The following is a 25,140-nucleotide window of genomic DNA, read 5'->3' on the forward strand; positions in this document are numbered from 1 at the left end:
AGCACACACACAATCACACATCAGACATCAGACGATGGCACCTGCTGACCTCCCGCTGTCTCATCAAGAGTTTCTATCTAAAATTCCACTGAAGATGACACTGATAGAGAAGTGCAACTAAAAGTGAAATAGATGCTTTCGTCGCATTATTTTCTGCTACCCTGCCAGACAAATTTCCTCGTGGAAGTGTTGGCAGATGTGGGTGACATGACCACGAGCTTTTTTTTTTTTTTTTTTAAGAGAATGGTTCAAAGTCCCTTATGCATCATATCATGTGGTAGCCATGCTGGCATGTGACCATTCAGCTGTGGTTTAGTGTTGGTGATCACAGCGGTCAGATCTCATGTTACTTAATCTTTCAAAATGTGATGTAGCTGTAATAGGATCTGATGAATAACTACAGAATAAATAAAACTCTGTTTGAGGAAGTAGATACTCCAGAGCATCTTCGTTTCCATTTCTTTTAATTCTGAAACTTAGTTTTCATCTGAAAAAGCACATAAAAAAATAATAGAAAAACAGTATTTCATTAGAAACAAGATATTGTCCGAAAAGAGAATGCCTTTAACTGAACGATGGAGGCAGGCACAGCGTTGGTATTCCAATGTGGGGTCCACAGGGGGTTAATTTAGGACTGATGTAAATTTAAACCGACAGTTTATAAGGCAGAGATGGCTTTGGCAGCTACTCTCCTCCCCAGGGGCAGAGACAAGTCAGTGATGGCCAGGACAACTTTAGGTTTGGCCAGAGCAGGCAGCTTCACCAGCTCAGAGACCTGGGTGCACAAAAGGACAAGGAACCATTACTTCTCTTTTTTGTTTCTGACGGGCATCATGTTGCTCAAAACACAGAACTCTGACGCTTTTCAGGGCAATCTTGAGCCTTGGACCTGGTTTTCAGGGCACTTTGCTTTGACATATTTAATCAACTGCAGCTAAAAACACATTTGAGCATTTATTGAAATAACTGGGAATGGTTACAGGCTATTGTAAAACTATCGTGATTGATTTGAATAAGCTGAGGACCAAAGTGAACAACTCAAACACCTCTCTTGTTTTCTTAACCTGTGGTGAACACATGTAGCACCCATCAATCATAACCCTTGAACTCCCTCATTCTTGGCTGCTGAGTATTTACTCTCTGCTTAGGCAAAGAGGGGAGTTAAAACATCACATCAAAGATACTGCAGGTTATAGTTACAGAGTGGTGCTGCCTGTTGTTATGTCCATGCAGATTTATGATGGCCCAACACTGGCCGCAGGACAAGGGAGGCCAAACATAATTTAACACATAACACTGGCTTCCATGGGAATGCTCACCCTATTTTTAAAAACGCGTTGGTAACACTCAATCCTTAAAATATGTTTGCGATCACCAAAACAAACACTGAATTTAAGGAGGTCCAAAGGAGGTCTTTGCAATAATGTCTGATATTTCTCCCTCCTTGACTCAACCTATCTGGCCTCCTCTCCCAGCACATGACTCACCATTGTAAAGGGCATGAACTGTAGGATGCTCCCCCGACTTCCCTGCTCCAGGCACTCGACACACTCCTCTATAAAGCTCTGTACAAACTGAGTATGAGGTCCAGCTGTCTTTGAGCCCAGGATTGAGGAAATGAGCAGGAAAAGGTTGGCTGGAGAGAAGAGAAAAGGTGGTATTGCTTTGCCATGGTTGAAGTAACCACGTTATTACATTTCATGTCATTTTGCTGAGGTGATGGGCAGTGACTGTACAGGTTTTTCCCTGGAAACTTCAAAAACTACTCAAATAAAGATTTTTCAAAATTTAATTAAACGCCACCCAAAGTCATTCTATTTTGGTCAGAGAGCACTTGTTAAAACCTTCAAATAACAAAAGGAAATAGCAAAAATGCAAACTCACTGAAAGTCTGACGCATTAAGCAATAGTTGTGCAACTGCTGTCTGCAGGAGTGTCTGAGGCACTTTAAGTAGTTTAAAGCAGACTTTAAGAGTTTATCGAATTTAGATTCTTGAATAACAATGAACTTTACTTTTATATAAATAAAAGATTACTATAATTTCATTACTTTTACAAGTCATAGAGGCTCCTGTGCTGTTACAAATATTCCTATAAGCCTGTACAGGATTTAAAACTGCTCTTACAAAAAGCATTTCCACACAGTTTGTGTTCTGATGATGCTGCCTGACCTAATGGACCCAAACCTTTATAGCTGTTCAACTGGGTTTGCACAATCTGAGATCTGGTGACTGAAGGCTACACATAGCATATGAGTCACGTCATTGTCAAATGCATTTATTCACTGATCTATGGTACCCTGCATGGAAGCATTTAATCAAGATTTTCCTTTAATTTGTCCTCTGTCTAATTTATTTATAGAGGACAGAGCAAAGGAGGCACAGAGTAGATCATTCTGTGCACAACGGCAGTAAAAAGTACTGTATGTGAGCATAACGCAGACAAAAGGCTCACCCAGGACTCGGTTCAAAGGGTCTCTCATGTTGACAGTGTGGAGCTGGGAGGCCGAGAGGGAACTGCTCATAGATCGGTCTCCTATGAGATAACGTGACATCAGAAACAGTGGAAGAACTTTTGTTTTCATATTGTACATTTGAAAAGAAAGAAAGAAAAAGCATAAACACACAAAACCATATGCTAAAAAGGAAGTTATTCATGAAGTATTATGTTGTAGTTGACAAAATTTAAATCGGAGTAAAGGTTGGGAAACCCAAAGGCCATCTTCCACTGCCATCTTACATAACCTCCTATTTGTTCCTAAAATAACCTTGTTTGACACATTTCAGTTGATTTTAAAGATGAAGGGCAGATTTATCTTCTGTATATTCAAAACAGATGAATTTATCATTAACCCACAGGTGTATGATTTAAAAGGTGCAAGTGTAAAATGTGAAAAGATTTAGCAGTATCTACTGGTGAGAGTCAGTGAATGAGGTGGAACTTGCTGACTTTTGGTTGGAAAAAAGAAGAAGAAAGAAAAAAAAAAAAAAAAAAAACCTTAGTTGAGTTTCAATCTTAACAAAACCAAGTAGCTAAGTAGCTTTTCCTGAGTCTTGTAACTCTGACTTTGATGCATCTGTGGGTATTTCTCAATGAAGCAGTAGCTAAAACTGAAAAAATAAAAATTCCCCAGGGTGTTGATCTGATTCCACGTGTCAATCAAAGACTGAGAGTGAATCCCACCGAAGATCACTTTTAGTACTCTTGATAGAAATCTTCTTCTTAACAACTAATTTGTTACAAACAAAAGACTCACATGCATCATTCAAGTTAAAAACCTTCTGGTGAGAGGATCTCCAAACATACGTGAGCCTTTGGAAACCGTCTGGTATTTGCATAATCCTCAGCTCAGCCTGACAGACTAATGACTGAACAGTCGGCAGCTTCAGAATTTAACTGTGTATTAAAACCCAGACATTAATAGACTGACCTGGACTGGAAAGGGCTACAGGCTCATCCTCATTGGAGCTGAGGAGACGCATGAGTTTAGACGGCTGAGTGTCATCCAAGGGAAATAGGCTGTTGTAGTCCTGCGACCAGTAATGTTAATATTAGATTTCACTTTATCAGAGATCATTAAAGCAATAGTTATTTTTATGAAGCTATGTATGATGTTAATATCATTTACAAAGAACTGTATACTGTATAACACACTTTTATGTCAGTTTCTCACATAGAAAATAGTATTTTCACTGGTAACACAACATGCAGCTCATGACCTCAGGTGACCGTTTTACCTCTATGTCTTCCCGCTGCCTTTTGCGTTGACGAGCTGAGAAAGAGCCTTTGTGGTGAGAGGAGTAACAGCTGAGGGCGCACCACACAGACAACCTGAGGAGTCATCAGCAGCGTGGATTTAACATCAGATTCGAAAATAACAAAACCACTGCCCTACGCGCCTTCATAATCTAAAACAAAATATTCAGTGTCTCTTACTTGGCCAGTGCCTTTCCAGGTGGGTCTGTCAGGCTGTGCCAGTGTGCGGAGTCCGTGAGCAGGTTGGGCAGTATGGTGCCCAGCAGGGTGAGTGTGATTTGCTGAGTATCAAGACAGAAGATGCTGTAGAGTAACTCGACCCCTCGCTTGGCCCACTCCTGTCGAGTCTCCTTCAATAGCTCCTGAAACAAGACGCAGCGCTCAGATGATGTTATCATCCAGCTGTTGATAATGACTGCACTTTTCTTTTACTTTACAAGGATGCAAAAATGTTTGTGCGTTTTCAGTGTTGATATTTTCATAACTGACTCATCAAGATAGTACGAGGCAGATTAATGACTGCTAGCTGCAGAGTTGGCAATACTCATCTGCACCTTTTTTTCCAGCCTCCTACCTTGACCAGATTGTTAGTGAACCAGAAGACCCCTCCCATGTTGAGAAGAGTCTCAAACAGGTGCAGGGCCCGGCTGTCCACCCAGCCTTTGCGCAGCACCGCCTGGAACTGCTTGCTGAGGGCGTTTTGAATGGGCTCCTTAGCTGGCAGCAGGTTGCGGTACGGGATCGGCTCCTGGCCCTCCACTGGGGCGCGCAGGGCAGCCGCCGTTTGTTGGAAGACGTCTGCACACATGTGCTCCATGATGGAACTCATGATGACCACGCTGGTGAGAGTGGGAGGAGACTGGTTCAACAGACTGAAGATTTGTATACATTTGATCCTGGGCTCGTGTTGTGAGATACAGGTTAGTCAAGTATGAAGTGTGTGTTACAGTCATTTGTACCGTTCAGTGTAAAACTGCAGAGTGTTCTCCCCATACAGCGGGGTCACAAGATGCCGGATCATAGTCTGGGGCTTCTCTCTCTCATCCCTCCCCAGCATCCTGACGTGAGCCACCAGCCAGGCCACCGCACAGATGGCCATACTACACACCTTCCCTTTGATGTTGTCAGTGATCTTCTGCAGAAAGAGATGACAGCAGTTGGAATCTGCTCTCCCTGCATTCTTCTAACCACATCCTTCCTTCCTTCCTCTTTTCTGACAATCCACAACATACCAAAACTTGAAGGAAGTACGAGAATTCAGCTACAGCTATAGAAATCTGGCACGTCATTTCTGTTGCAAGTTTTTCGATCATCATTACTCGTCAGTTTCCACAGAATACGTCACGCTCACTTGTGTAATGTGATTATGACGAAAGTAGGATAAGGAAAACTTTTGAAGTAATGGGCACAGGGCGATTCCTGGTAGGGCATGAGCATCATATGAGCAACTGATACACAGAAAATCTCTCAAAAATATTTTCCAGTCACAGGAAGACAAATGAAAAACAGAACAATGAAGTTGGACAGACCTGAACTGCCTCCGCAGACAGAACACCATTCTCCCACGCATTCAGAACTTCCAAGATGGCTGCTGGAGTGCTGAGGCAGATTTCATGCCATTTCACCTGACTGTCACAACAGACGCACGTCAGAGGAAATTCCATATTTAGAGTGTTGCTGGCCATTTTCAGAAATTCCCATTACAAAAGAACTGCCATAATTAAAACATGAATTAACAGAATCACATACTGAAGTATGGCATTACTTAACTAGAATCTGTCCTGACAGGATTTAAAAGATTTTATTAATGATTGATTAATGATGAGTGATCTAAAGCAGAGATACCAAAATATATTAACGCAAAACAGAAAACTCAACACTATCAAAAGCAGAAATGAGGTGTTCCAGTACTGCTGCTTCCATGTACTGATGAGAGGCTTTAAAACATATGAGCCACACAGAGCTGCAAATACAAGCCATATTTAATTGCACTCTAAATTATTTCTTGCCTCAAATAAGTTTTAAAGGGTAACAATTTAGCATCAACATTTAATATTATGATTATACCATAATGTTTTACAATATTCAATGATCTATCTGTAAGTAACAGATTCAGCACCCATTCATGAACTATATTAGAGCAATAAGCACATATCAGCTTAAAGCTACATCATAAACCAATTATTAAATGTTTTTATACATCTAAATACTAAATACAGGGACTTAAGGTAAAGTGGGGGATGTGCAAATAAATCTGTATTTTTCACTGAAAAGAGTGGAGACCAAACTGCGTATTGACATAAAATATATTAAGTGACAGTCAGTAAAGGCAATTTAAAAAAAAAAAGAAAACAGAGCTGTAACTCACACTAGTTTCATTTCTGAGGAGTTGTTCAGCAGTGTGACCAGGCTCTCCACTTTGCCTGGCTCAGGTCTGAAGCAGGGGTGGTCTGGGTTCAGGGTCTTGCCCTCTTCGGGCATACATGTCTGCAGCCATGTCTCAAAGAAGGGCGTCTCCCCTGAAGGGCTGGGGTCTGACAGGATCACCTGGAGATGGGAGATACACGGCAGCCATATAATCTATGAATCAATCCAGACATAATCAACCACAAAGGAGAGATGACAGAACTAATCAATCTACAAATATCCTGCATACTGTAGAAAATGTTGGGTCACTAATGCACAGCCCTCTCTGGACATCTTGTGGCCAAAGAACAGAATGATTTGCTGTGTAATACACACAGGGAATGCTCCTCTCTACTTCTGATAAGCTTGAATTGCCAGGAACTAACCTCAGAACCGTATGTCTGCACCACATGGCAGAGCATGAGGAAGGAGATGTCGAAGAGCAGAGCGCGCACTGATGCAGACTTGGCTGTGGGAGAGGCAGGAAAGTCCTTGATGTTAGTATCTCATTTAGGAAACAGTATATCAATGGAAGAGGAAATTCCCACATTGGAACATGTCACTCTTGTGTTTGAACTCACATCCTTCACCACTGATGTGCTTGGGAAACTCATTTAGCCTGGAAAAAACAAATTACAAGATATGAAAGAGCTTGTTAAAAATCCACTTCCTAAGTCAACATTTGCAATCTGATTTGGAAATTTTGAATTTTAAAAAGTTGTGAAGTTGTGAACTTGCACGGGTGATCCTGGTGACTGAGGGGACCGTCATAAACTGCAACATTTTCTTGCATTTACTCACTTAATGAACTTTCGGGCAAAGGATTTGAGTTTCCCTGTAGCTGCTGCTGCTGCCAGGAGGAGATCCAGGCTTTTCCCAGACAACATGTGTCCAAGGACCCCTAGCAGGCCCTCAGGAGACTTGGAGTGGTCTGCATCTACTGTCTGATGGACATGAAGAAAGAGTTCATTTTTATACTTCATTTTTATTTTCACTGTAGTGCTGTTATCAGGTTACAGTGCTGTACCTTGAGAATGTTGGTGACAGTGGGCTCTGCTCTCAGGATGAGACCAGGATTTGGTTGGATATTGGCATTTTCTGCAGTTTTTAGCCTTGGGGCAAACTCCCTATCCTCGGTCCTGAATCAAATGTGCAAGGGGAGAGGGACAGGAAGGGAGGGATACACAGACACAGGGTGGAGGGGTTGAGGGGACAGAGTGATACTGTGTGAATATGGTGAATAAATCCGTGATCATATTCAACAACAAAGAAAATAATGGGAAAAAGAGGTTTGCGTTGTGCATCGTGCACCTTCTATGAAATGCGAACTCATACCGTTTTGAAGTGAGGCAGGCTGTGTTTGAATCTGACAGCAAACCAAGCTTGTTACATTCCTGGAGCAGCATGCCCAGACAGTCACAACTATGTAAAGCAGAGCAAGAAAAATGATCACTAACAATAAGTTACATGTTGTTTTCCAGACATTTCGATGGTGTTATTATCTAGAATGTCTTAAAAATACAACACAGGAAATAAAGATCATTATTACAGAATTATTTTGGTGCACTTACTTGCACCTCTGATCAGCTTTGTCAAGCAGTGGTGTGAGCTTGAGTAAGTACTGAAATGCAACATTCACATCCTCCATGAAGTCCTGGAAAACATGTTTGCTATGTTTAAAGGTGAAGGTGCAGGTTCGTATTGTATGGTTTAATCATATATCAATAGTAACCATCATGTTAGACCACGTTTGCTTGGCAATACGAAGTTCATGTGTTCATTTCTTAGAGAGGCATCGGGCATTAAATTGTTTTACCTGTCCGTTGTCACTCTGAGGATACTTCTTTAGTCGGAGCAAAACTTGTGGGATCTAGGATAAAAATAAACCAGAAATGGATTTCTTTAAACTGTGGTAGTAGTGGGAGCCAGATTAAAGAGAAGAAAAACTTTAGCTTCTGTTTTCCTGTAAAACATGAAAGCTTTAATATTTTAACTGTAGATTCAAGATTTACTACTTAAGATTTTATTTGTTTAGAGTTGACCAGATAACCTTGACTGAAATAGCGCCTTGGTTTATATATCGTGATGTATATCGGTAAGCAAGAAATTATAATGACGAGATTTTTTTCCATATGTACACTAGATCTTACCTTGAGAAATGTGAAGGCGGTCCATTTGAGCTCCTCTGTGCCCTCTGGTGACTCAATAAGGCCAGTGAAGCAGGCCTTCCAGATCTCCAGGACAAAAAGAGAAGCAGGGATCCGCTGTAGAGGATAAACAGTTTTGGGAAGACTGCTGCTAATAAAATTAAAAATGAGACACCTGGCTGCACTCTTTCATCTGGCAAGTGCAGAAATATTTTGAAATATTTTGTGCAAAAATCCAGATCTGCACAGTTTCTCCAGGTACTTTGCAGCACCTTGGAGAAGCTGCTTCAGTTCTTCTGTAGATTCAGGCTGCCCTACACAATGAACCTGGGCTCAATCCAACACCCGATGGTGTTGTGAGATAAGAATGTAAAATATCCAAAGTGCCTAAAATATCAGCACAGTACTGTACATCAAACCCATTACTTCTTTTGCACATATTTCATTCTTAGCATGACACAGAACACTGGCCACTCTGAAAAATAAATAAATAAATCTTACTGTGTATCTGGATATTTTCCTTTTGTGTCCCTGCCATTTTCATCTGCTAACTTAAACAGGTATCTGTGCCAAGTTCCTTGAAACTAAAGTTCTTTTCACATTATAAGCTGAAGGGGCCCAAATCCTATTTTTGGAGGGGACATATTGTAACTGAGCTGTTTTAGGGGAATCAGTATGATTTGACTGTTACATAGACAAAGCTGTTGTTGCTGTTTTTGTCTTTGACGTTTTAGTTAAATCTGTGCATACATGGAAGTTCAGAGCTGAAACGGTGTGGCATTTAATACATGCTGCTTACAAGTAAATATGAACACAAAAAGGTCAGATCTGACAAAAAAAAAGTAAAAATGGAATTGAGATCTGTAATGTGAACATAGCCTATATGTTCACCTGCATTCTCTTGATCATCATCAGCTGCTCCACCAGAGGCTGCGTCTCTCCCGTCAGATTCATGGTCCCTTCCAGCATGATGAAGGCGTGGATTGATGGAAAGGAGGCTTGGACCGGAGGGTCACACTGCACAGACAGCATGAAGGGAATACTGAGGAAAGAGTGAAGAGTTAGCACAAGGAACGCTGATCGTGATAGTCTCAAAAGTAGGATGATGCCAAAGCTCAACAACTCTGTGTAATATGTACTATTTGAGATCAAGGTAAGGAATCCTTACCCTTTTACTAGTAACAAACTCTCCTCTAATTTGGTCCTCAGTGTTTGGTTAGATACACTGCCCAGGCTATCTGTCACTTTCAGCACTGCTTGTTCTACACTGCTCCAGGAACCTGGGAAAGAAAAAAAGACTTTAATCACTCCCTACAGATGTCTTAACCAGCATATAAAGTCTACAAACCTTTTTGCACAGTAGTCGATAGTAGATAATTTTGCTTTGGCAGGGCAAGAAATTGAAAGCAAAAAAGATGTTTGTGGCATAATGCAATACTGTATGTTGCAAACTTTACATACATACACACAGACACACACACACACACACACACAATCCTGACACCTTGATCCTCCAGCCGAGCAATATGGACCAGGGCTCTGTTCTTGGCGCTGTTCATCAGATTGTGTAGCCTCTCCTGGCAGGCTCTGAGACTGGTCTCTGTGCTGCCTGATGGGCCCAGTTCCCTCAGCCTCTCACAGTACCAGGCACAGCCTTGCAGCAGCCACACTACCACTCCCAGCAGAGCCCGACACAGCCCAATGCATTCCTCTGCTTTACCATGACAGCTTCAGAGCCAGGGAAGAGAGGCAGTGACAGACAAAAGAAGGAGAACAAATGCATAGTTTTCTGTGAACAATAATTAAAATAATCTATAAAATGATGCCTGGGAACCTCAAAAATGTAAAAACACCCCAAATTAATTTAGTTGATTGTTGAGATTTGTATAGCATGCAATAGTGCAATAGTCAATCACAATACACCAACATAGGTTTTCTGCATCTAATGAGTTTTAACAAATTATTTAAATCAACAATTTTTAACTATTACCATTTGTGCAAAGTAAAACAAGTTTAATTCTGCATTTTGGAGCAACTTTGTTTGAACTGTTTCTCTAGAGCCCAAGTCTTTGGGTGGCGTACATATCTAAGATGCACACAATGTATTTCACCATGGGCTGCAAGGTACTTTTGGGATGTGGGTACACTTGGGAGGTACACTTGGGATGCGGGTGGTGTAAAGATATGTTGAACAAAACTGCCTAAATGAATAAATGAGCATACCTGAGACGATGGCAGAACATGTCCATTATCTCCAAGAGTGACTTGACACACAGCTCTCGAGAAAAACCCTCAAACTATGAGAAAAAGACATACTGATGAAAACCTTTATACTTTATAGCAGAGATGCACACAAGTCATGCTTTAGAAGACCAAGTCAGGTCTCAAGTCTCTGGTCACAACTGCAGGTCAAGACATATGTTTTTATATATATAGCAGAGATGTCTGTGACTTAGACTCAAGTTACACTTATGCCACACACTGACTTGAGACTTGACTTGAGACTTGACTTGAGACTTGACTTGAGACTTGACTTGAGACTTGACTTGAGACTTGACTTGAGACTTGATGTTGGATCATTGATGTTTGGGACTGATGAACAATTTCTACATACATATATGAGATATCTATATATCTGCTTTATAGTAAACACATCTTATCAAACCTAAAAGTACCTTGCTGATAGCTGCGAGCATACTGGAATAAGACACCATCTAGGGAGAGACAGAGAGAGAAAATCATTCACAACATATATAAATACTATTTGACGCAGTGTTCAGTTACATCATTTTTCATAACACAGCTCTTTGTCATACCTGAGAACTTATGGCATACTTGAGGTAAGACAAAATAAGAGGGTTAGGTGAAGGACCAATCATCGCCTGCTCCATCAGGGTCTCTGAGAAACACACACACACACACACACACACACACACACACACACACACACACACACACACACACACACACACACACACACACACACAAACAGTTCAGAGCCACAGCAGCAAAGACAAGAACTGGTGTGCTGTCAGATAAATGTTATGGTGTCTGTGGAGTGCTCTTTGCTCCAACCTGCCAGGTTAAGGTAGTCCCATGTTGTTCCCTTTGGAAAGTTCTTCTTGATGTTGATGGCCCACTGGTAGTCGCTCCATTGCTCCTTCCATGCCTGCAGAATGGCTTGCTTCAGATTGACCATCACCTTCATCCTGGTAGGAGCGTGCACGCACTGATAACAAAAATAATAATAATACTACTAATCCGACCTTTATAAGAAAGAGTTATTTAATGCTAATGTTTCTTTTCTGTATCACACACTTGAGTTTGTGTTATTCATCAGCTTTTTGGCGTTAGCCGTTAGCTGCCGATGTCATTCATTGATGGAGAAAATAAAGAAAATAAAATAAACAGCTGCGTGCAAAAACAAACCAGTGCCACAGTTGACAAAGCAAATCGCTAAGCAAAACAAATTTGGTCCTTACCGTCTTGTTTCAAAACAAAAACTATGTTTGTTTATAGCTCCTTCGCTAAAGCGTCTATGGAGTCACAATACGAGGTACGTCATCCTTACGTATAAAAAACAAAAGCGTTGATTGGTTAATCGTGAGGCGTCTCAGTATTCTCTCTGTGGATTGGTCAGTTTAAGGCTCGGTGGCTTGTAATGATTCAGCAGCGTCACCAGATGTCGCCCTCCCTTAACACGGTGAAAGCTGGACAATACCTTTCTCTACAAACAATATATATATAAACTTTATTACAGCGAGTCCTATTGTATGGTGAGGCTGACCCGTTAGATCATCTTAAATTTTAACATTTTTATTGCTTTTTAATGTTGACTATCAGTGGCAGACAGAAATTAATTAACTGCTTCAATTTAATCTTTTTTTGTGTTAGTTCTGCCTTTTCCAGCAGGGATTATTTTTGTCTGTTATATCATAAGAAAAGCCAAAAATATATTCATCTAGAAATATTTAGTCAAAAACACAATTTAATGTGTGAGAGTGTGTCTAATGCCAAGTTTGGAATTGCTTCTCATGGTAAGAGGTTAAAAACAGTAAAAACTAATTAGTTGGTTTACACCAGAAGTCCCTGCCAACAACATTTGGTTAAAATAGTGTACAACATAATATAAAAAGCTCTACTCAAACATGGTCTGCAGAGTGTTTTTGTCTCTTTTCCACTTTTGCAATCCAGTCCATTGTTTTAAAAGGAATATTGTTCTCCATGTTAATGTCTTCCAACTTCTTCTGCAAGTGAAGGTCCTGTATTGAGTCCGCTGCAACAATGATGCCCATTCTACATGACACTGGAGACGTCCTGGCCGTAGTGAGTTCTGTGTCCTGGGACAGAGAGATGGCAGCCAGCAAGAGATGATTCATGCATCCTGGCATAGTCCAGGTAGGCTCCGGATGGTGGGGGTGATGAGACTATGAGATCTATGTGTATGTGTATGCAGAGAGTTATTTGAAGAGAAGCCTCCTACCCTTGTTGCCTTCTTCTGAGAGCTACATTAGAAAAGTGTGCTGACAGATTTGACTCTCCCTCTGGGGAGACCCCAAAGATTACAGTCACAGTTCAGTGTCTGTTCTCATGACTTCACTTCTGGGACAGACAGAAGTTATTTTTTTTCTCCTGTTTGTTTTAGGTTGAAGCTATTGACTTATCCCAGTACAATGGAGCTCACTGGCATTTTGTGTGTGGTTTCACCTCAACAAGAACCCATTAATTCATTCATGTATATCTACCAACTGTGTAATCTAGATCGAAGACAATATTCAGAATGTGTTCTGTTGATTTACATGCGTATTATATTGAAACAGGTGTTTAACAGTATTTCAAATGTAGTTTTATACCTGTTTTGAGAACCACTAAGAACCACTGAGCTCCACTGTACCAGACTAGCAGCTACAAATAACACTGAAATTGTATTGGATTATTTTTTTGGTAAGTTATGTATCCAATACTTTAGGATAAATTGGCAACTAACCTATCCGATAACCAAAAACCAAAACCTGCAAGAAATAATAGAAGTAAATAGAAGTAATATTTCATGGCTTCTGCCTCTGGGCTGTCAGAAAACAGTATGTTACAATAAAGGCCATGTGTGTTTTTTTTTTTTTACGCAACTTTACTGTCTTTTTCTTTCTTTCTGTCTTGCTCTAAAACACACTGAGGGCCTTTGGGCACACAAAGGTAATTAGCAAAGGTTGAGAGCCAGGAAATGAGTGTGGCCCCTTCATGTCCCCTCAGGTTGTCCCTTCATGTTGCTTCATGAATCAGGATAGACTAGACTCACCCCCTGTAACCGAGAGAACATTAGGCGCATAAGATGTTTCCATGTTTAATGCTGCACATGGCCTCTTAGGTCTGAGCTCCAAATGGTGGGCCCTGTCAGTGGAGGACACAGTTACTGGTGGAGCAGCTGAGCATTAAAATAATAGAGCTTAACTAACAATAAAATGAGGGGCATGAATATTTAGTTGCAAACATCTCATGTCAAAGCTGCAGTGACAAACTGTGGTTGCAAAAGCCAAGAAATATTTATATTATGCGTAAATGTCAGAGTTTGCAGACCTCCACTGGCAGTGTCATAAAAGACACTGGCAGATAGCACTGGATGCCTGAAGGCAACACATGTGCCAGGACTAGCATCCCTAACTCTGATGCAGGGTGTAATCCATCTTGTTATTTATGGTTGGATACGCATTTTACGTCACAGCATAAAATCAATTCTTAAAGAAAACTATGTGCTTGGTTTTCTCATAACCATGTGGGCTTGGACAGACATGCTTGTTTGACAACTCCCTCACTTACCTGTGACATCATGTATATTTGACGTCCAGCAGTCTAATTAGTCAAGTGTAAACACCTACAGTGGGTACGGAAAGTATTCAGACCCCTTTAAATTTTTCACTCTTTGTGTCATTGCAGCCATTTGCCAAAATCAAAAAAGTTCATTTTATTTCTCATTAATGTACACTCAGCACCCCATCTTGACAGAAAAAAACAGAAATGTAGAAATTTTTGCAAATTTATTAAAAAAGTAAAACTGAAATATCACATGGTCATAAGTATTCAGACCCTTTGCAGTGACACTCATATTTAACTCACATGCTGTCCATTTCTTCTGATCCTCCTTGAGATGGTTCTGCTCCTTCATTGGAGTCCAGCTGTGTTTAATTAAACTGATTGGACCTGATTAGGAAAGGCACACACCTGTCTATATAAGATCTTACAGCTCACAGTGCATGTCAGAGCAAATGAGAATCATGAGGTCGAAGGAACTGCCCAAGGAGCTCAGAGACAGAATTGTGGCAAGGCACAGATCTGGCCAAGGTTACAAAAGAATTTCTGCAGCACTCAAGGTTCCTAAGAGCACAGTGGCCTCCATAATCCTCAAATGGAAAAAGTTTGGGACGACCAGAACTCTTCCTAGACCTGGCCGTCCAGCCAAACTGAGCAATCGTGGGAGAAGAGCCTTGGTGAGAGAGGTAAAGAAGAACCCAAAGATCACTGTGGCTGAGCTCCAGAGATGCAGTAGGGAGATGGGAGAAAGTTCCACAAAGTCAACTATCACTGCAGCCCTCCACCAGTCGTGGCTTTATGGCAGAGTGGCCTGATGGAAGCCTCTCCTCAGTGCAAGACACATGAAAGCCCGCATAGAGTTTGCCAAAAAACACATGAAGGACTCCCAGACTATGAGAAATAAGATTCTCTGGTCTGATGTGACCAAGATTGAACTTTTTGGTGTTAATTCTAAGCGGTATGTGTGGAGAAAACCAGGCACTGCTCATCACCTGCCCAATACAATCCTTACAGTGAAACATGGTGGTGGGAGCATCATGTTGTGGGGGTGTTTTTCAGCTGCAGGGACAGGACGACTGGTTGCAACTGAAGGAAAGATGAATGCGGCCAAGTACAGCGATATCCTGGAAGAAAACCTCTTCCAGAGTGCTCAGGACCTCAGACTGGGCCAAAGGTTCACCTTTCAACAGGACAACGACCCTAAGCACACAGCTAAAATAACAAAGGAGTGGCTTCGGAACAACTCTGTGACCGTTCTTGACTGGCCCAGCCAGAGCCCTGACCTAAACCCAATTGAGCATCTGTGGAGAGACCTGAAAATGGCTGTCCACCAACGTTCACCATCCAACCTGACAGAACTGGAGAGGATCTGCAAGGAAGAATGGCAGAGGATCCCCAAATCCAGGTGTGAAACACTTGTTGCATCATTCCCAAGACGACTCATGGCTGTACTAGCTCAAAAGGGTGCTTCTACTCAATACTGAGCACAGGGTCTGAATACTTATGACCATGTGATATTTCAGTTTTTCTTTTTTAATAAATTTGCAAAAATTTCTACATTTCTGTTTTTTTCTGTCAAGATGGGGTGCTGAGTGTACATTAATGAGAAATAAAATGAACTTTTTTGATTTTGGCAAATGGCTGCAATGACACAAAGAGTGAAAAATTTAAAGGGGTCTGAAAACTTTCCGTACCCACTGTATGTGGGTGTGCTGGGTCCTTAAAAGTTTGAATGTAGTGTTTTTCTGAACTAGCGGGGTACTCAGTTAGCAAACATTAGATCAGTAGAGCTCTTGAAACTGAGTCACCAGCCCTTCCGATTTAGTTTTAGGGCTGTCATTTGTGATTCCCAGGGACACTGACAGTCAGTAGTGTTTTGGATGGCCAAGAGCACTAAGCCTGTTTCACAGTGGACATTTTGACTTGTCACAGTTAGAAAAGCACAACGTGTGACTAAAAACATTAATGCTCTGTCCTATTCAACGTCCACAATCCTATAAAATCAAGCAGTAAAATGTCATTCATCCATCATTCTTTTTTTAATCTGTTTTTTATACTGTTACATGTCGAGTTATATCTAAATATATCTGTCAATGATAAATATATCTATCAATGGTCTTCTTTTTTAAATACTTACCTAAATGAGCAGTATCAATGTAGTGGACTCCTTTATGTTTTCAGGTATCTAGTGTACATTTGCAGGCTTCATACATGGGACAGTTAAAGTACAACACCAGTGGGCTCCTGGCTTATTACACAAGACGACAAACGTGGGTAGAAGGACAGAGCTGTTGTGTCTCTTCCATTTGGGCAGCAGACGACAAAACATGTCTCAGTCATTGGATAAATTCCCATCACACTTGAGTACCAGAGAAGGATCAGTGTGTACTTTCTGTCAACTCAGCAGCACTTTCATTTTCAGCTTTCTAACTCAAGCCTTTGTGTTGGCAGGCAATCTGCTGTGAAGTGTCTGTCTAGAAAACCAGAGTTTGTGTCTCTTTATAGAATAACTTAATTTACACTTCAGTTTGTATCAATTATTAATTTCCTAATGCAGTACTGTGTATTTCTCCCTCCCTATGTTTATTTTGGAATCTCTTAATAGTATCAGAGATGGAATATTGGCATGAGTCTTTGTTTCTTGCATTATTTCTAATGTTCATATATCTTATCTAATTACTTACAGAGGTATAAATCATAGATCTGTAAAGTCTATATCTACATTTTAAAAATAGATTTACTTAGTGTGTAATATAAAATGACGAAATACCATTAAAATTATATTATATTTGAAACACTGTGGATTATCTATTGATATGATCACAGGAATTAACAGGGAGTACTTTTAGCAGTGAAAGCATTGGCCACAGAGGCACATGTGGCTAGACACTGAAGAGCTTTATATAGCCGCTTCAACACAATTTCCCCTCATTTCAGTGTCATCAAGGGTCCAAACTACAGGGAGTTTGTTCCAGCATTAATTATAACTAGTCTGTATGAGCTGCCTGGCAGAGAGCCTGGCAAAGCCACTTCCTTGCATCCTTTCACAGCCTTTGACTGCTGAAGACTTTAGTAGGTGTAACACTTTCTGTTTTATATCATCTGAGCAAATGTCTGAGTTCAGGACCCAGCTGGCTTTATCAACTGTTCCCTGGGAGTCACAGAAGGGACAGTCCCAAGAGATCCTGGGTGTTAACTTTGCTGTTGTGTAATTTAGACAAAAAAATCATGATGATATAGAAAAAAAATCATATCTATCTATCTATCTATCTATCTATCTATCTATCTATCTATCTATCTATCTATCTGTTTTGGTTAAACCAAATTACAGTAGCCTTATTTAGCATATTGGTGTATTGGTCTCTGTTGAAGTTGTACTGGTTTGTTCCACAGCTGCGCTTTTTTTTTTCTGGCCAGTGGGTTACGTGGCAACAGCCTCCATATGGTAATTAATAGGTTTTATTTGCAGAAGCCATGAGTGTGAAGGAAGAAGCTGGTGCAGCAGTGGTACTTATATCTCTGTCAAACAGGCAACAAAAAATTACTATTATGTAGCAATTGTTATGTGGAAATAGCTGATGTGCAGCATATGGAAAGGTAATTGCCAGGCAATTCTGCTTTATAGGCTATATAATAATCCCATCTGTGTGCCATGTGTTCGGGATTATAAAGCTACTATCTCACTTTCAGTGCAGTTTATCCTGATGTGCCCTGAATTATCCAGGACCTCTTGGCATCTAATCTCACTATGACAATACACCAGTGTGACATCACAGCTGTCAAAACATGGCTCACTTTCAGAGTCTAATTAAATTACAATCCACAAACCGCGTTACATTGATAAAAAATCTATAATGTGTTCATGCATTATTTCCTTGTTAACAATGACCATCGTGAAAGCTTCACTTGATGTGTGTAATACCAAGCCACACAAAGAGTGACATACACTACCCAGGCCGTGTTACATAATCAAACTTGGCAAAAGCTTCCAGCATTACCTCTGTGATCCCAGTGTCAGTGCTGAGACCCAGTGCCTGAGCTCAGCACAACTGGTAGCCAGCATGTTAATCCCACATCACTCTGTCACTGTCACCCACTGTGGATGACTTAATCACCCCAAACTGAATTATTTACAAAGAACTGATGGCCACAGATCCTGTACAGGATTACTCCCCTGTCAAAAATGTGTTTAGTGGTGCTGATGATGACATTGTAGTAACAAGCTTGCTCTTTCAGCTTTTCACTCTAAAGGGACCCTGTTACAGAAATGCTATACATGGCATCATTGATCTTTTGTTTACATGTACATGTGATGCACATGTCTTATGTCAGCAATTGTTCTCCAGTTGTCATTGCTTATGTGTCACTTTCACAAATATACTAAAGAAATCCCTCTTTTTTTCATTTGAGTGTCCCAACCAGATTGCAGCAGTACAACTTTTATGCCATAGAGAAGTTCATCAAAGTTTATGTAATAAATGCTCTTTTATATAACGATGTATATTTTTAGAACATTATTCTAATCCCATTTTACATTACATTTAAAAAACCAAATGCCTGCCCAATGGAAGCTGGTCAATGAATCACAGCAGCTGATATCAGTGTATATGTCGTCCTTTTGTCATCCTGACAGGTTGATTTTTGAATGTAAAATTGTAAGACCTTTAAATTTACAGTTATTGCGCAATACAGAGCGAAAGGCCCCATAGTGGAATTTAATACTTAGAAACATTAAGGTTGCCTCAGTCCTGAGGTAGTAGAGTCATAATGATCTTCTGGGTGTTGTTACCATATTGATCTGACAAGTCTGCAGAGCTAAAGGGCCTCTGGCCTGATGGTTGTTTGTTTGCCACTGTGATTAACTGATGGCCCAAGACCAGGGAAGCAGGTGATGTATAACCTTAGCTACTTCTTCATCTATTGATTAATCAGGCTTGAGGATGTCCAGGGTTTTGCAGTGGATTTGACATTTCAATATGTATGGCTCAGACTGGTGGACCATTTTTTTTTTAAACAAAGGAGATAAAAACAGTCTTTTTCACAGTTAGTTTTTAATTGAATAATTTAAATGAGTTTGAATTAAAATCAAAAGCCCAGTAGACATTTAGCTGGACATAGGAAGACTTCTACAGAGGTCAAAGGTTTTTCCAGTCATCCCTTTAAGAGAAATATGTTTAATAATTATCTGCGCTGAAATGAAACAACAGAAATTAAATTATTGATAACTGAGACAAGGCGCATATTATTGCCTCTCAATAGCGATTCCATTGTAGTACTATGATAAAAACAGACAAATTGCAGGTTTCTGTATTCCTATCAAAAACAACTTAGTATAAAAATAAGCAGGTTGGTTCAGCCTGACTGTTGCCTATTATGATTTTTATGTTGCTATACTTTTTTTTTACATAAACCTTTCTATTTACCTAAAACATTAGTGTTTCTTATTTAAGGGCTCAGGTGGGCAACATCAAAGCTAAAACAATCTCAGACAAAGACTGGTTCAATATAAATGATTGAGATGTGCATTTCAGTTGATACACAGTAGAAGCTCCAACTTATTTTCACCTTTGACATTTTGTGAGTAGGTGCAGAGGCTTCACATATTAGTATATAGAACCTTCCCAGAAGGCAATGAGCGTAATAATAAATGTATATGATTGGGTAAAGAACGCTTCACTTATTAGCCAAAAAGGGCTGTTTATATTTTACTGCATCCTATAATTCTCTACAAAAAGCAACAGAGTCCAGCATACTTCTACATGACTGTTAGGAAAATATTAGTCATTGTGACCAACATACTGACCATTTTATGGTTTTCCTCTTATTTTTTCATGTCATAGTTTTTAAACCATCTCCTGTACAAGCTTTCATGTGTAATCTCTCATGTGAAAGTGAACTAATCTTGTTTCACAGGGACATGAAATCCACATTTTAGTGAGGTATTACATAGCTGGACGTAATAAATTGTATTTTGTGACACAACATGAAGTCCTTGAGGTTTGAATGATAAATTCTGACAAGGCATCTAGATCAAGTGATCATTTTAAAATTCATCTACGCCAATAAATAAAAAACTGTCATGCATCATAACTTTGCCTCTAAACTACAGTATATAGTGATAGAGAATGATGGAATCTATAACTACAACCTAAGTTTATTATTGACTCGGTTTTTCGTTCTTGATTGAACAGAGCTATGCTTTTATTAACAGCTTCTTTAGGCATATGTAATATTTTAAATCTGTAAAGAGATTCAGATAGTTTAAACAGTTTTTTTTTTTTTTTTTTTTTGTAAGATTACCTTGGGAAGAATCAAACCTTCTGTCCAAAAAGTCTGAGCAGCACTCCATTACTTTGGTATCAAATCTGATAACATCACAGAGAGGTAATAAGCATACAAGTACGATTAAAAAGTAAAACATTCACCTCACATAATATATTTTGCTTAAGAATTATAAATCTGCATTTGTATTGTATTAGAAGAGAATTATTAAGAATATGCTCGTTAAAATTATAACAAAAGGTGTGCTTCCATGTTTATTGCTTTCATTTAGACTGTGGTCTAGTGTCTTCATTGCTCAAGTTCAAAACAGAGATCGATTCTGTTAGCAATAATATAAAGGGGAGTAAAATTTACACAAAGTTGATGAAAAATGAAAAGAAATGTTTATATTATCCGACATATTTGGACAATTGTAACCTTATAACACAACACAAAGTGCTGTAGACAAATCTGCCCTTATGATGCTTGTTCATTTAGCATTTAAAGTGGATGCTTGTTAGAAACAAACAAACCTTACATTTTAATTTCAGTTTCACCAAAGGACTACTCTCTGGCCAAAATAATACTTTTCCTATGGACCTTTTAAAATTTTTTCATATGTAATGTTTTTTAAAATAATTTTAATATAACTCTAATAGATATAACGTCTTATTTTCCATGCACTAGGCATTGATTAGAGCATTGTCATTGTATCACTTCATCTCACACAGAACTCAATAGGATTTCTGTATGCATAGATTATTTTAATTAGGACAAAAGCACATTAAGGGTATTCATTTCCCCGTGGAATGGAAGAAAACTTGTTAATGATTGCCACCCTATGGGTTTTAATTAGACTTAGTTTATTAGATAAATGTCAATAGTTGTGAATATAAAGGTAAAGTTTAAGGTGCATTTCTTTCTGGGAATAGAGATTGGTGTTATTCATTCATTCTTTTGATCAAAACAACCTGCATCTTGCAAAAATGAAATTTTGTGAAATGACAACATTGATGTCTGCTGACGACATTCTTTCTACATGACATGATATGTGTATTACCAGTGAAGCCAAATGATGATGTTTATTTTTAAGATAAGGTTAAAATAAGAAATTATAAATAGTCTTTTTCTCTACAGTTTTGTTTCTCAACATGTTCCACATACTTTTCATAGTGCAGCTATTCTTCCGTACTCTCCCTGTGCTGGTCAGTGTTTGGGTTGCACCAATACTATAATGAAGGAGTTGAATTATGTTCTTAGTGGCTCGCGGTCAGCTGTTTTGTCATGGCTCATTGCATCTGAATGCATGAATTTTCAATGTGTCACTGAACGCACGTCAAGCAAATGACGTCAATGTGATGAGAGCCTAGACAGAAGCCTTGTAGCATTATTATTTGTGCCCCAAAATACGTGGAAATGGTCATGTCTGTTTTTTTAGAGGTGGTTTTGGAAACTGATACTGCACACAAAACGTAACTAACCTAAGCAATGTATTTACACCTAATATTTGATTATAAGCTTTTGTCCCAATAGTTTTTTTGGATGCGCTATCGTTGAACACTAACTCAAAATGACCATGTGAAAAAAGATTCAAGTTTCCATGAAGGAAGAAGGTCTTTCTGTAGCCTTTTCCTTGACTGTAGACATTCCTTACCACACTTTTCAAGCTTTCCTCCCTGTTCCTTCCAGTTAAGTCCCTTTTTACTGTCGTTCATTTTCAGTCTTTCACAGGAGTCAACTTTTCCTATGGCACTTTGCATTGTTCTGCATTTCTACTCTTTGAAAAAGTTATTGAAAGTTTAACCTTGGGACAATGGGTACAGGTCATATTTCTGATTCTCTACGATATGACCTTTGATCCAGTGTCCTGGTGGCCTGTAAGCGTTCAAATTCATGTCGGCTGTTATGGTCTGGACTGAGGTTTGCCAGTGCTCTGCTCCCACCACCTACGTCCTCCTCCTCGTCTTCGCGGTTTAGGAAGGCCAACTCATTTTCATAGCAGAAGGAGTTGGAGCTGGGGACTAGGAACTTGTTCTCCACCATGTCCTTGGCACTACAGCGGGGGGTGGACGGCACCTCATAGGTTTTGTGAAAGTGAGCATAATCCACCTTATACAGGTTCTTCTCTTCGAACAAGACTGGCTCGAATCGATGACCCCAAAGGATTTCAGAGGCCAGGTAGGAGCTGCGAGCCTGCGTGGTCATGGCGGTTGCTTCAACCATACCCTCCAAGATGACAACAATCTCAAAGTCTGCTGTTTCCAAGTCCTGTTTGCTGATCCCAAAAAGAGGGCTCTCCTCGTCTATCTCATGGAGAATAGTAATGGGTGAAACCAAGAAAATTCTGTCCAACCCTTTATCAAAGCCTACATTAATGTCTATCTGGTCTAGAGGAATATATTCCCCCTCCTCTGTGATCCGAGGCTTGATGAGCTGTGCCCTGACATGGGCTTCTACAATGTGACTCTTGCGAAGATTCCCTACCCTCCACATGAGGCACAGCTTTCCATCCCGCATGGCAATAACAGCATTGTGGCTAAACAACAGAGTCTGTGCTCGCTTTTTAGGCCTCGCCATTTTGGCCATGATGGCGCCAATCATGAAGCAATCAATGATGCAGCCCACTATGGACTGGAAGACCACCATGAAGACAGCCACTGGGCACTCCTCAGTCACACAGCGGTAGCCATAACCTATGGTAGACTGTGTTTCAATAGAGAATAGAAAGGCAGCCACAAATCCATTGACCTGTAGGACACATGGAGTGAAGTTGTCATCTCCAGCTGGGTTATCCAGATCTCCATGCAGCAAAGCAATGACCCAAAAGGCCAAGCCGAAGGCCAGCCAGGACACAACAAACACAAGCGTGAAGACTACCAGCATCCATCGCCAGCGAATGTCGACACATGTGGTGAAGATGTCGGCCATGTAGCGCTGTGACTTATCGTCCATATTGGCAAACTGCACATTGCACTGGCCATTTTTTTTGACAAATCGGTTGCGACACTTGCGCCGTGTGTGGATCTTGCCATTGCCAAAGCCGTTCATGCCATGCATGGTAGTGAGCCGGAGGCCCTCTTCCTCAGATGACACGATGCTGTAGCGACTGATCCTTCCCACACTCATGCTCCTGGCGGCACCTTCAGCTGCAGGGTCAGAGCAGAAGGGCAGGCCTGGAGTCCCAGAGTGTGATCGTGGCCCCTCACTGCTCAATCACTGACTAAACTGCATTTTAGTGAGTTGTAGGGAGCTGGGTGGGAGCCTTGTCCTTTAATCCAATCCCTGTAGAGAGTATCAGGAGAGGAAAAAATGTGAGCATCTTCCTGTGCTATAATGGTCAATTCATATTATACCTGTGTTTGAAACATCCATAACAAGCTTTTAGCTTCAGACCTCAAATTACCAGTTCACCATCATTTCTCAATACATTTTAAAGGATGAAAAATTATTGAGGAAAGTACCGTCATGCATTTCTCATGTAATTTTATGCTATTGTGACATAAGATTTCCTATAAATTAATGTAGTTAGTCTTAATGTGGTCTATTTTCTGTTTAGTTTGCCCTCTTAATAATGCAACTCTGAAAATCAACATAATAAGTAACGCTAGAGATTATCATGACTTGAAATCCATATGGCCCTCACTGAAGGGTCATTTGATGCTGGGTAAGTGAAGACCTGGTCTCACAATAGATCCACTCCTGTCACTTGGCTTTTCCTGTGCTTTTCTTTTTCAAATTATAAAGGTCGGCAGTGGAGACAACTTGAGTCATCACCTACCAGATGTTTATTATTATGTAATTGACCATGGAGTGACTCATTGCTCGTGTCTAGTTATGTGTTTTAAATAATGAGGAGGGAATAATTTATCCTTACTGGGGATTGGGAAGGCATTGACATGTTAGTTTTTAGCACGTCTTCATTGTATTCATAGTTGATCAGCAGCATGCCATGCCATGCCATCATCATGTGTCCAACAAACAAACAGCTGCGCTTTTCTATCTGTTTTTTTTTTGTGGACTCAGTTTGTCATTGTCCTTTCAGCACAATACCTTTGTTAGCCGAGTAGTGGGGGGGGGGGGGGGGGGTATTTTTGTGTGTGTGTGTGTGTGTGTGTGTGCATTTTAACTCCTAAGGGACTTGTATGTGTGCCGCTGATTCCACATACAAATCCAGATGCTGCATACAGAGAGGGAGAGAGAAGGACTTTATTTATTTAGCCCCATTCCATACAACTTCCAGCGTTATTCATCATGTAGTGAGGATGTGGTAATTTATGGCAGCTTCTCATAGTGCTGCAAGTCGGTAGTAGATTTCACCCCTGTGCACTGCCCTGTATTACAAATTAATTTGAATTACATAGTGGAAATTTACACTGCCCATTCAAAGCGAGAGGAGTTTGATGAAGTGTTTTTCCTAACCTGCCACTGAGGATTTGAGTTGCAACATGTATAAAAACACAACTTTATTTAAATCCAAATCATGTATTATGTATCTCTTCATCCGTCTTTGTTTTGAAAGCAACAGCATTACCGATATGTTTTGCCTAAAGAAGATTTAATTTGCAAGAATAGTACAAGTTGGACATATGACACACTTGACAGCATGAAGCACATACTCATAGTGTATGTGTCAAAATGTTAGTTAGACATGCTTGTTGGGTGACCCTAAATTGCTCGTAGCTGTGAATGAGAGTGTTTGTCTGTCTTTATGTGCCAGCCCTGTGATAAACTGACATACTATCTGGGGTTTACCCACCTCTTAACT

At 40.2% G+C, this 25,140-nt stretch overlaps 2 protein-coding genes across 3 annotated transcripts; both read right to left on the reverse strand.

Moving 5' to 3' along the window:
* Window positions 1-415: 415 nt before the first annotated feature.
* Window positions 416-11,895, reverse strand: med24 (mediator complex subunit 24). Of its 2 annotated transcripts, none has more exons than XM_026315843.2 (26): window positions 11,792-11,895; window positions 11,385-11,538; window positions 11,126-11,208; window positions 10,985-11,023; window positions 10,533-10,606; window positions 9,814-10,037; window positions 9,478-9,589; window positions 9,201-9,351; window positions 8,313-8,426; window positions 7,979-8,032; window positions 7,734-7,816; window positions 7,498-7,584; window positions 7,190-7,289; window positions 6,964-7,106; window positions 6,744-6,781; window positions 6,549-6,631; window positions 6,125-6,303; window positions 5,286-5,385; window positions 4,716-4,891; window positions 4,331-4,595; window positions 3,937-4,118; window positions 3,738-3,831; window positions 3,431-3,530; window positions 2,455-2,535; window positions 1,488-1,636; window positions 416-775 (listed from the first exon to the last, which is right to left on the reverse strand). In XM_026315843.2, exons 2-26 carry the CDS (start codon window positions 11,515-11,517, stop codon window positions 659-661), a joined length of 2,961 nt encoding a protein of 986 aa, XP_026171628.1. In that variant the 5' UTR covers window positions 11,518-11,538; window positions 11,792-11,895; the 3' UTR covers window positions 416-658. The 2 variants fall into 2 exon arrangements, with proteins under 2 accessions (XP_026171628.1, XP_026171627.1); XM_026315842.2 differs by having other exon boundaries at window positions 7,190-7,301.
* A 10,304-nt stretch (window positions 11,896-22,199) lies between these two features.
* On the reverse strand, window positions 22,200-23,501 carry kcnj12a (potassium inwardly rectifying channel subfamily J member 12a). The gene has a single exon (XM_026315539.1). It carries the CDS (start codon window positions 23,499-23,501, stop codon window positions 22,200-22,202), a length of 1,302 nt encoding a protein of 433 aa, XP_026171324.1.
* Between the last annotated feature and the right edge of the window lie 1,639 nt (window positions 23,502-25,140).

The sequence above is a fragment of the Mastacembelus armatus genome, chromosome 19 (genome assembly GCF_900324485.2).
Source record: "Mastacembelus armatus chromosome 19, fMasArm1.2, whole genome shotgun sequence".
Taxonomy (NCBI): Eukaryota; Metazoa; Chordata; class Actinopteri; order Synbranchiformes; family Mastacembelidae; genus Mastacembelus; species Mastacembelus armatus.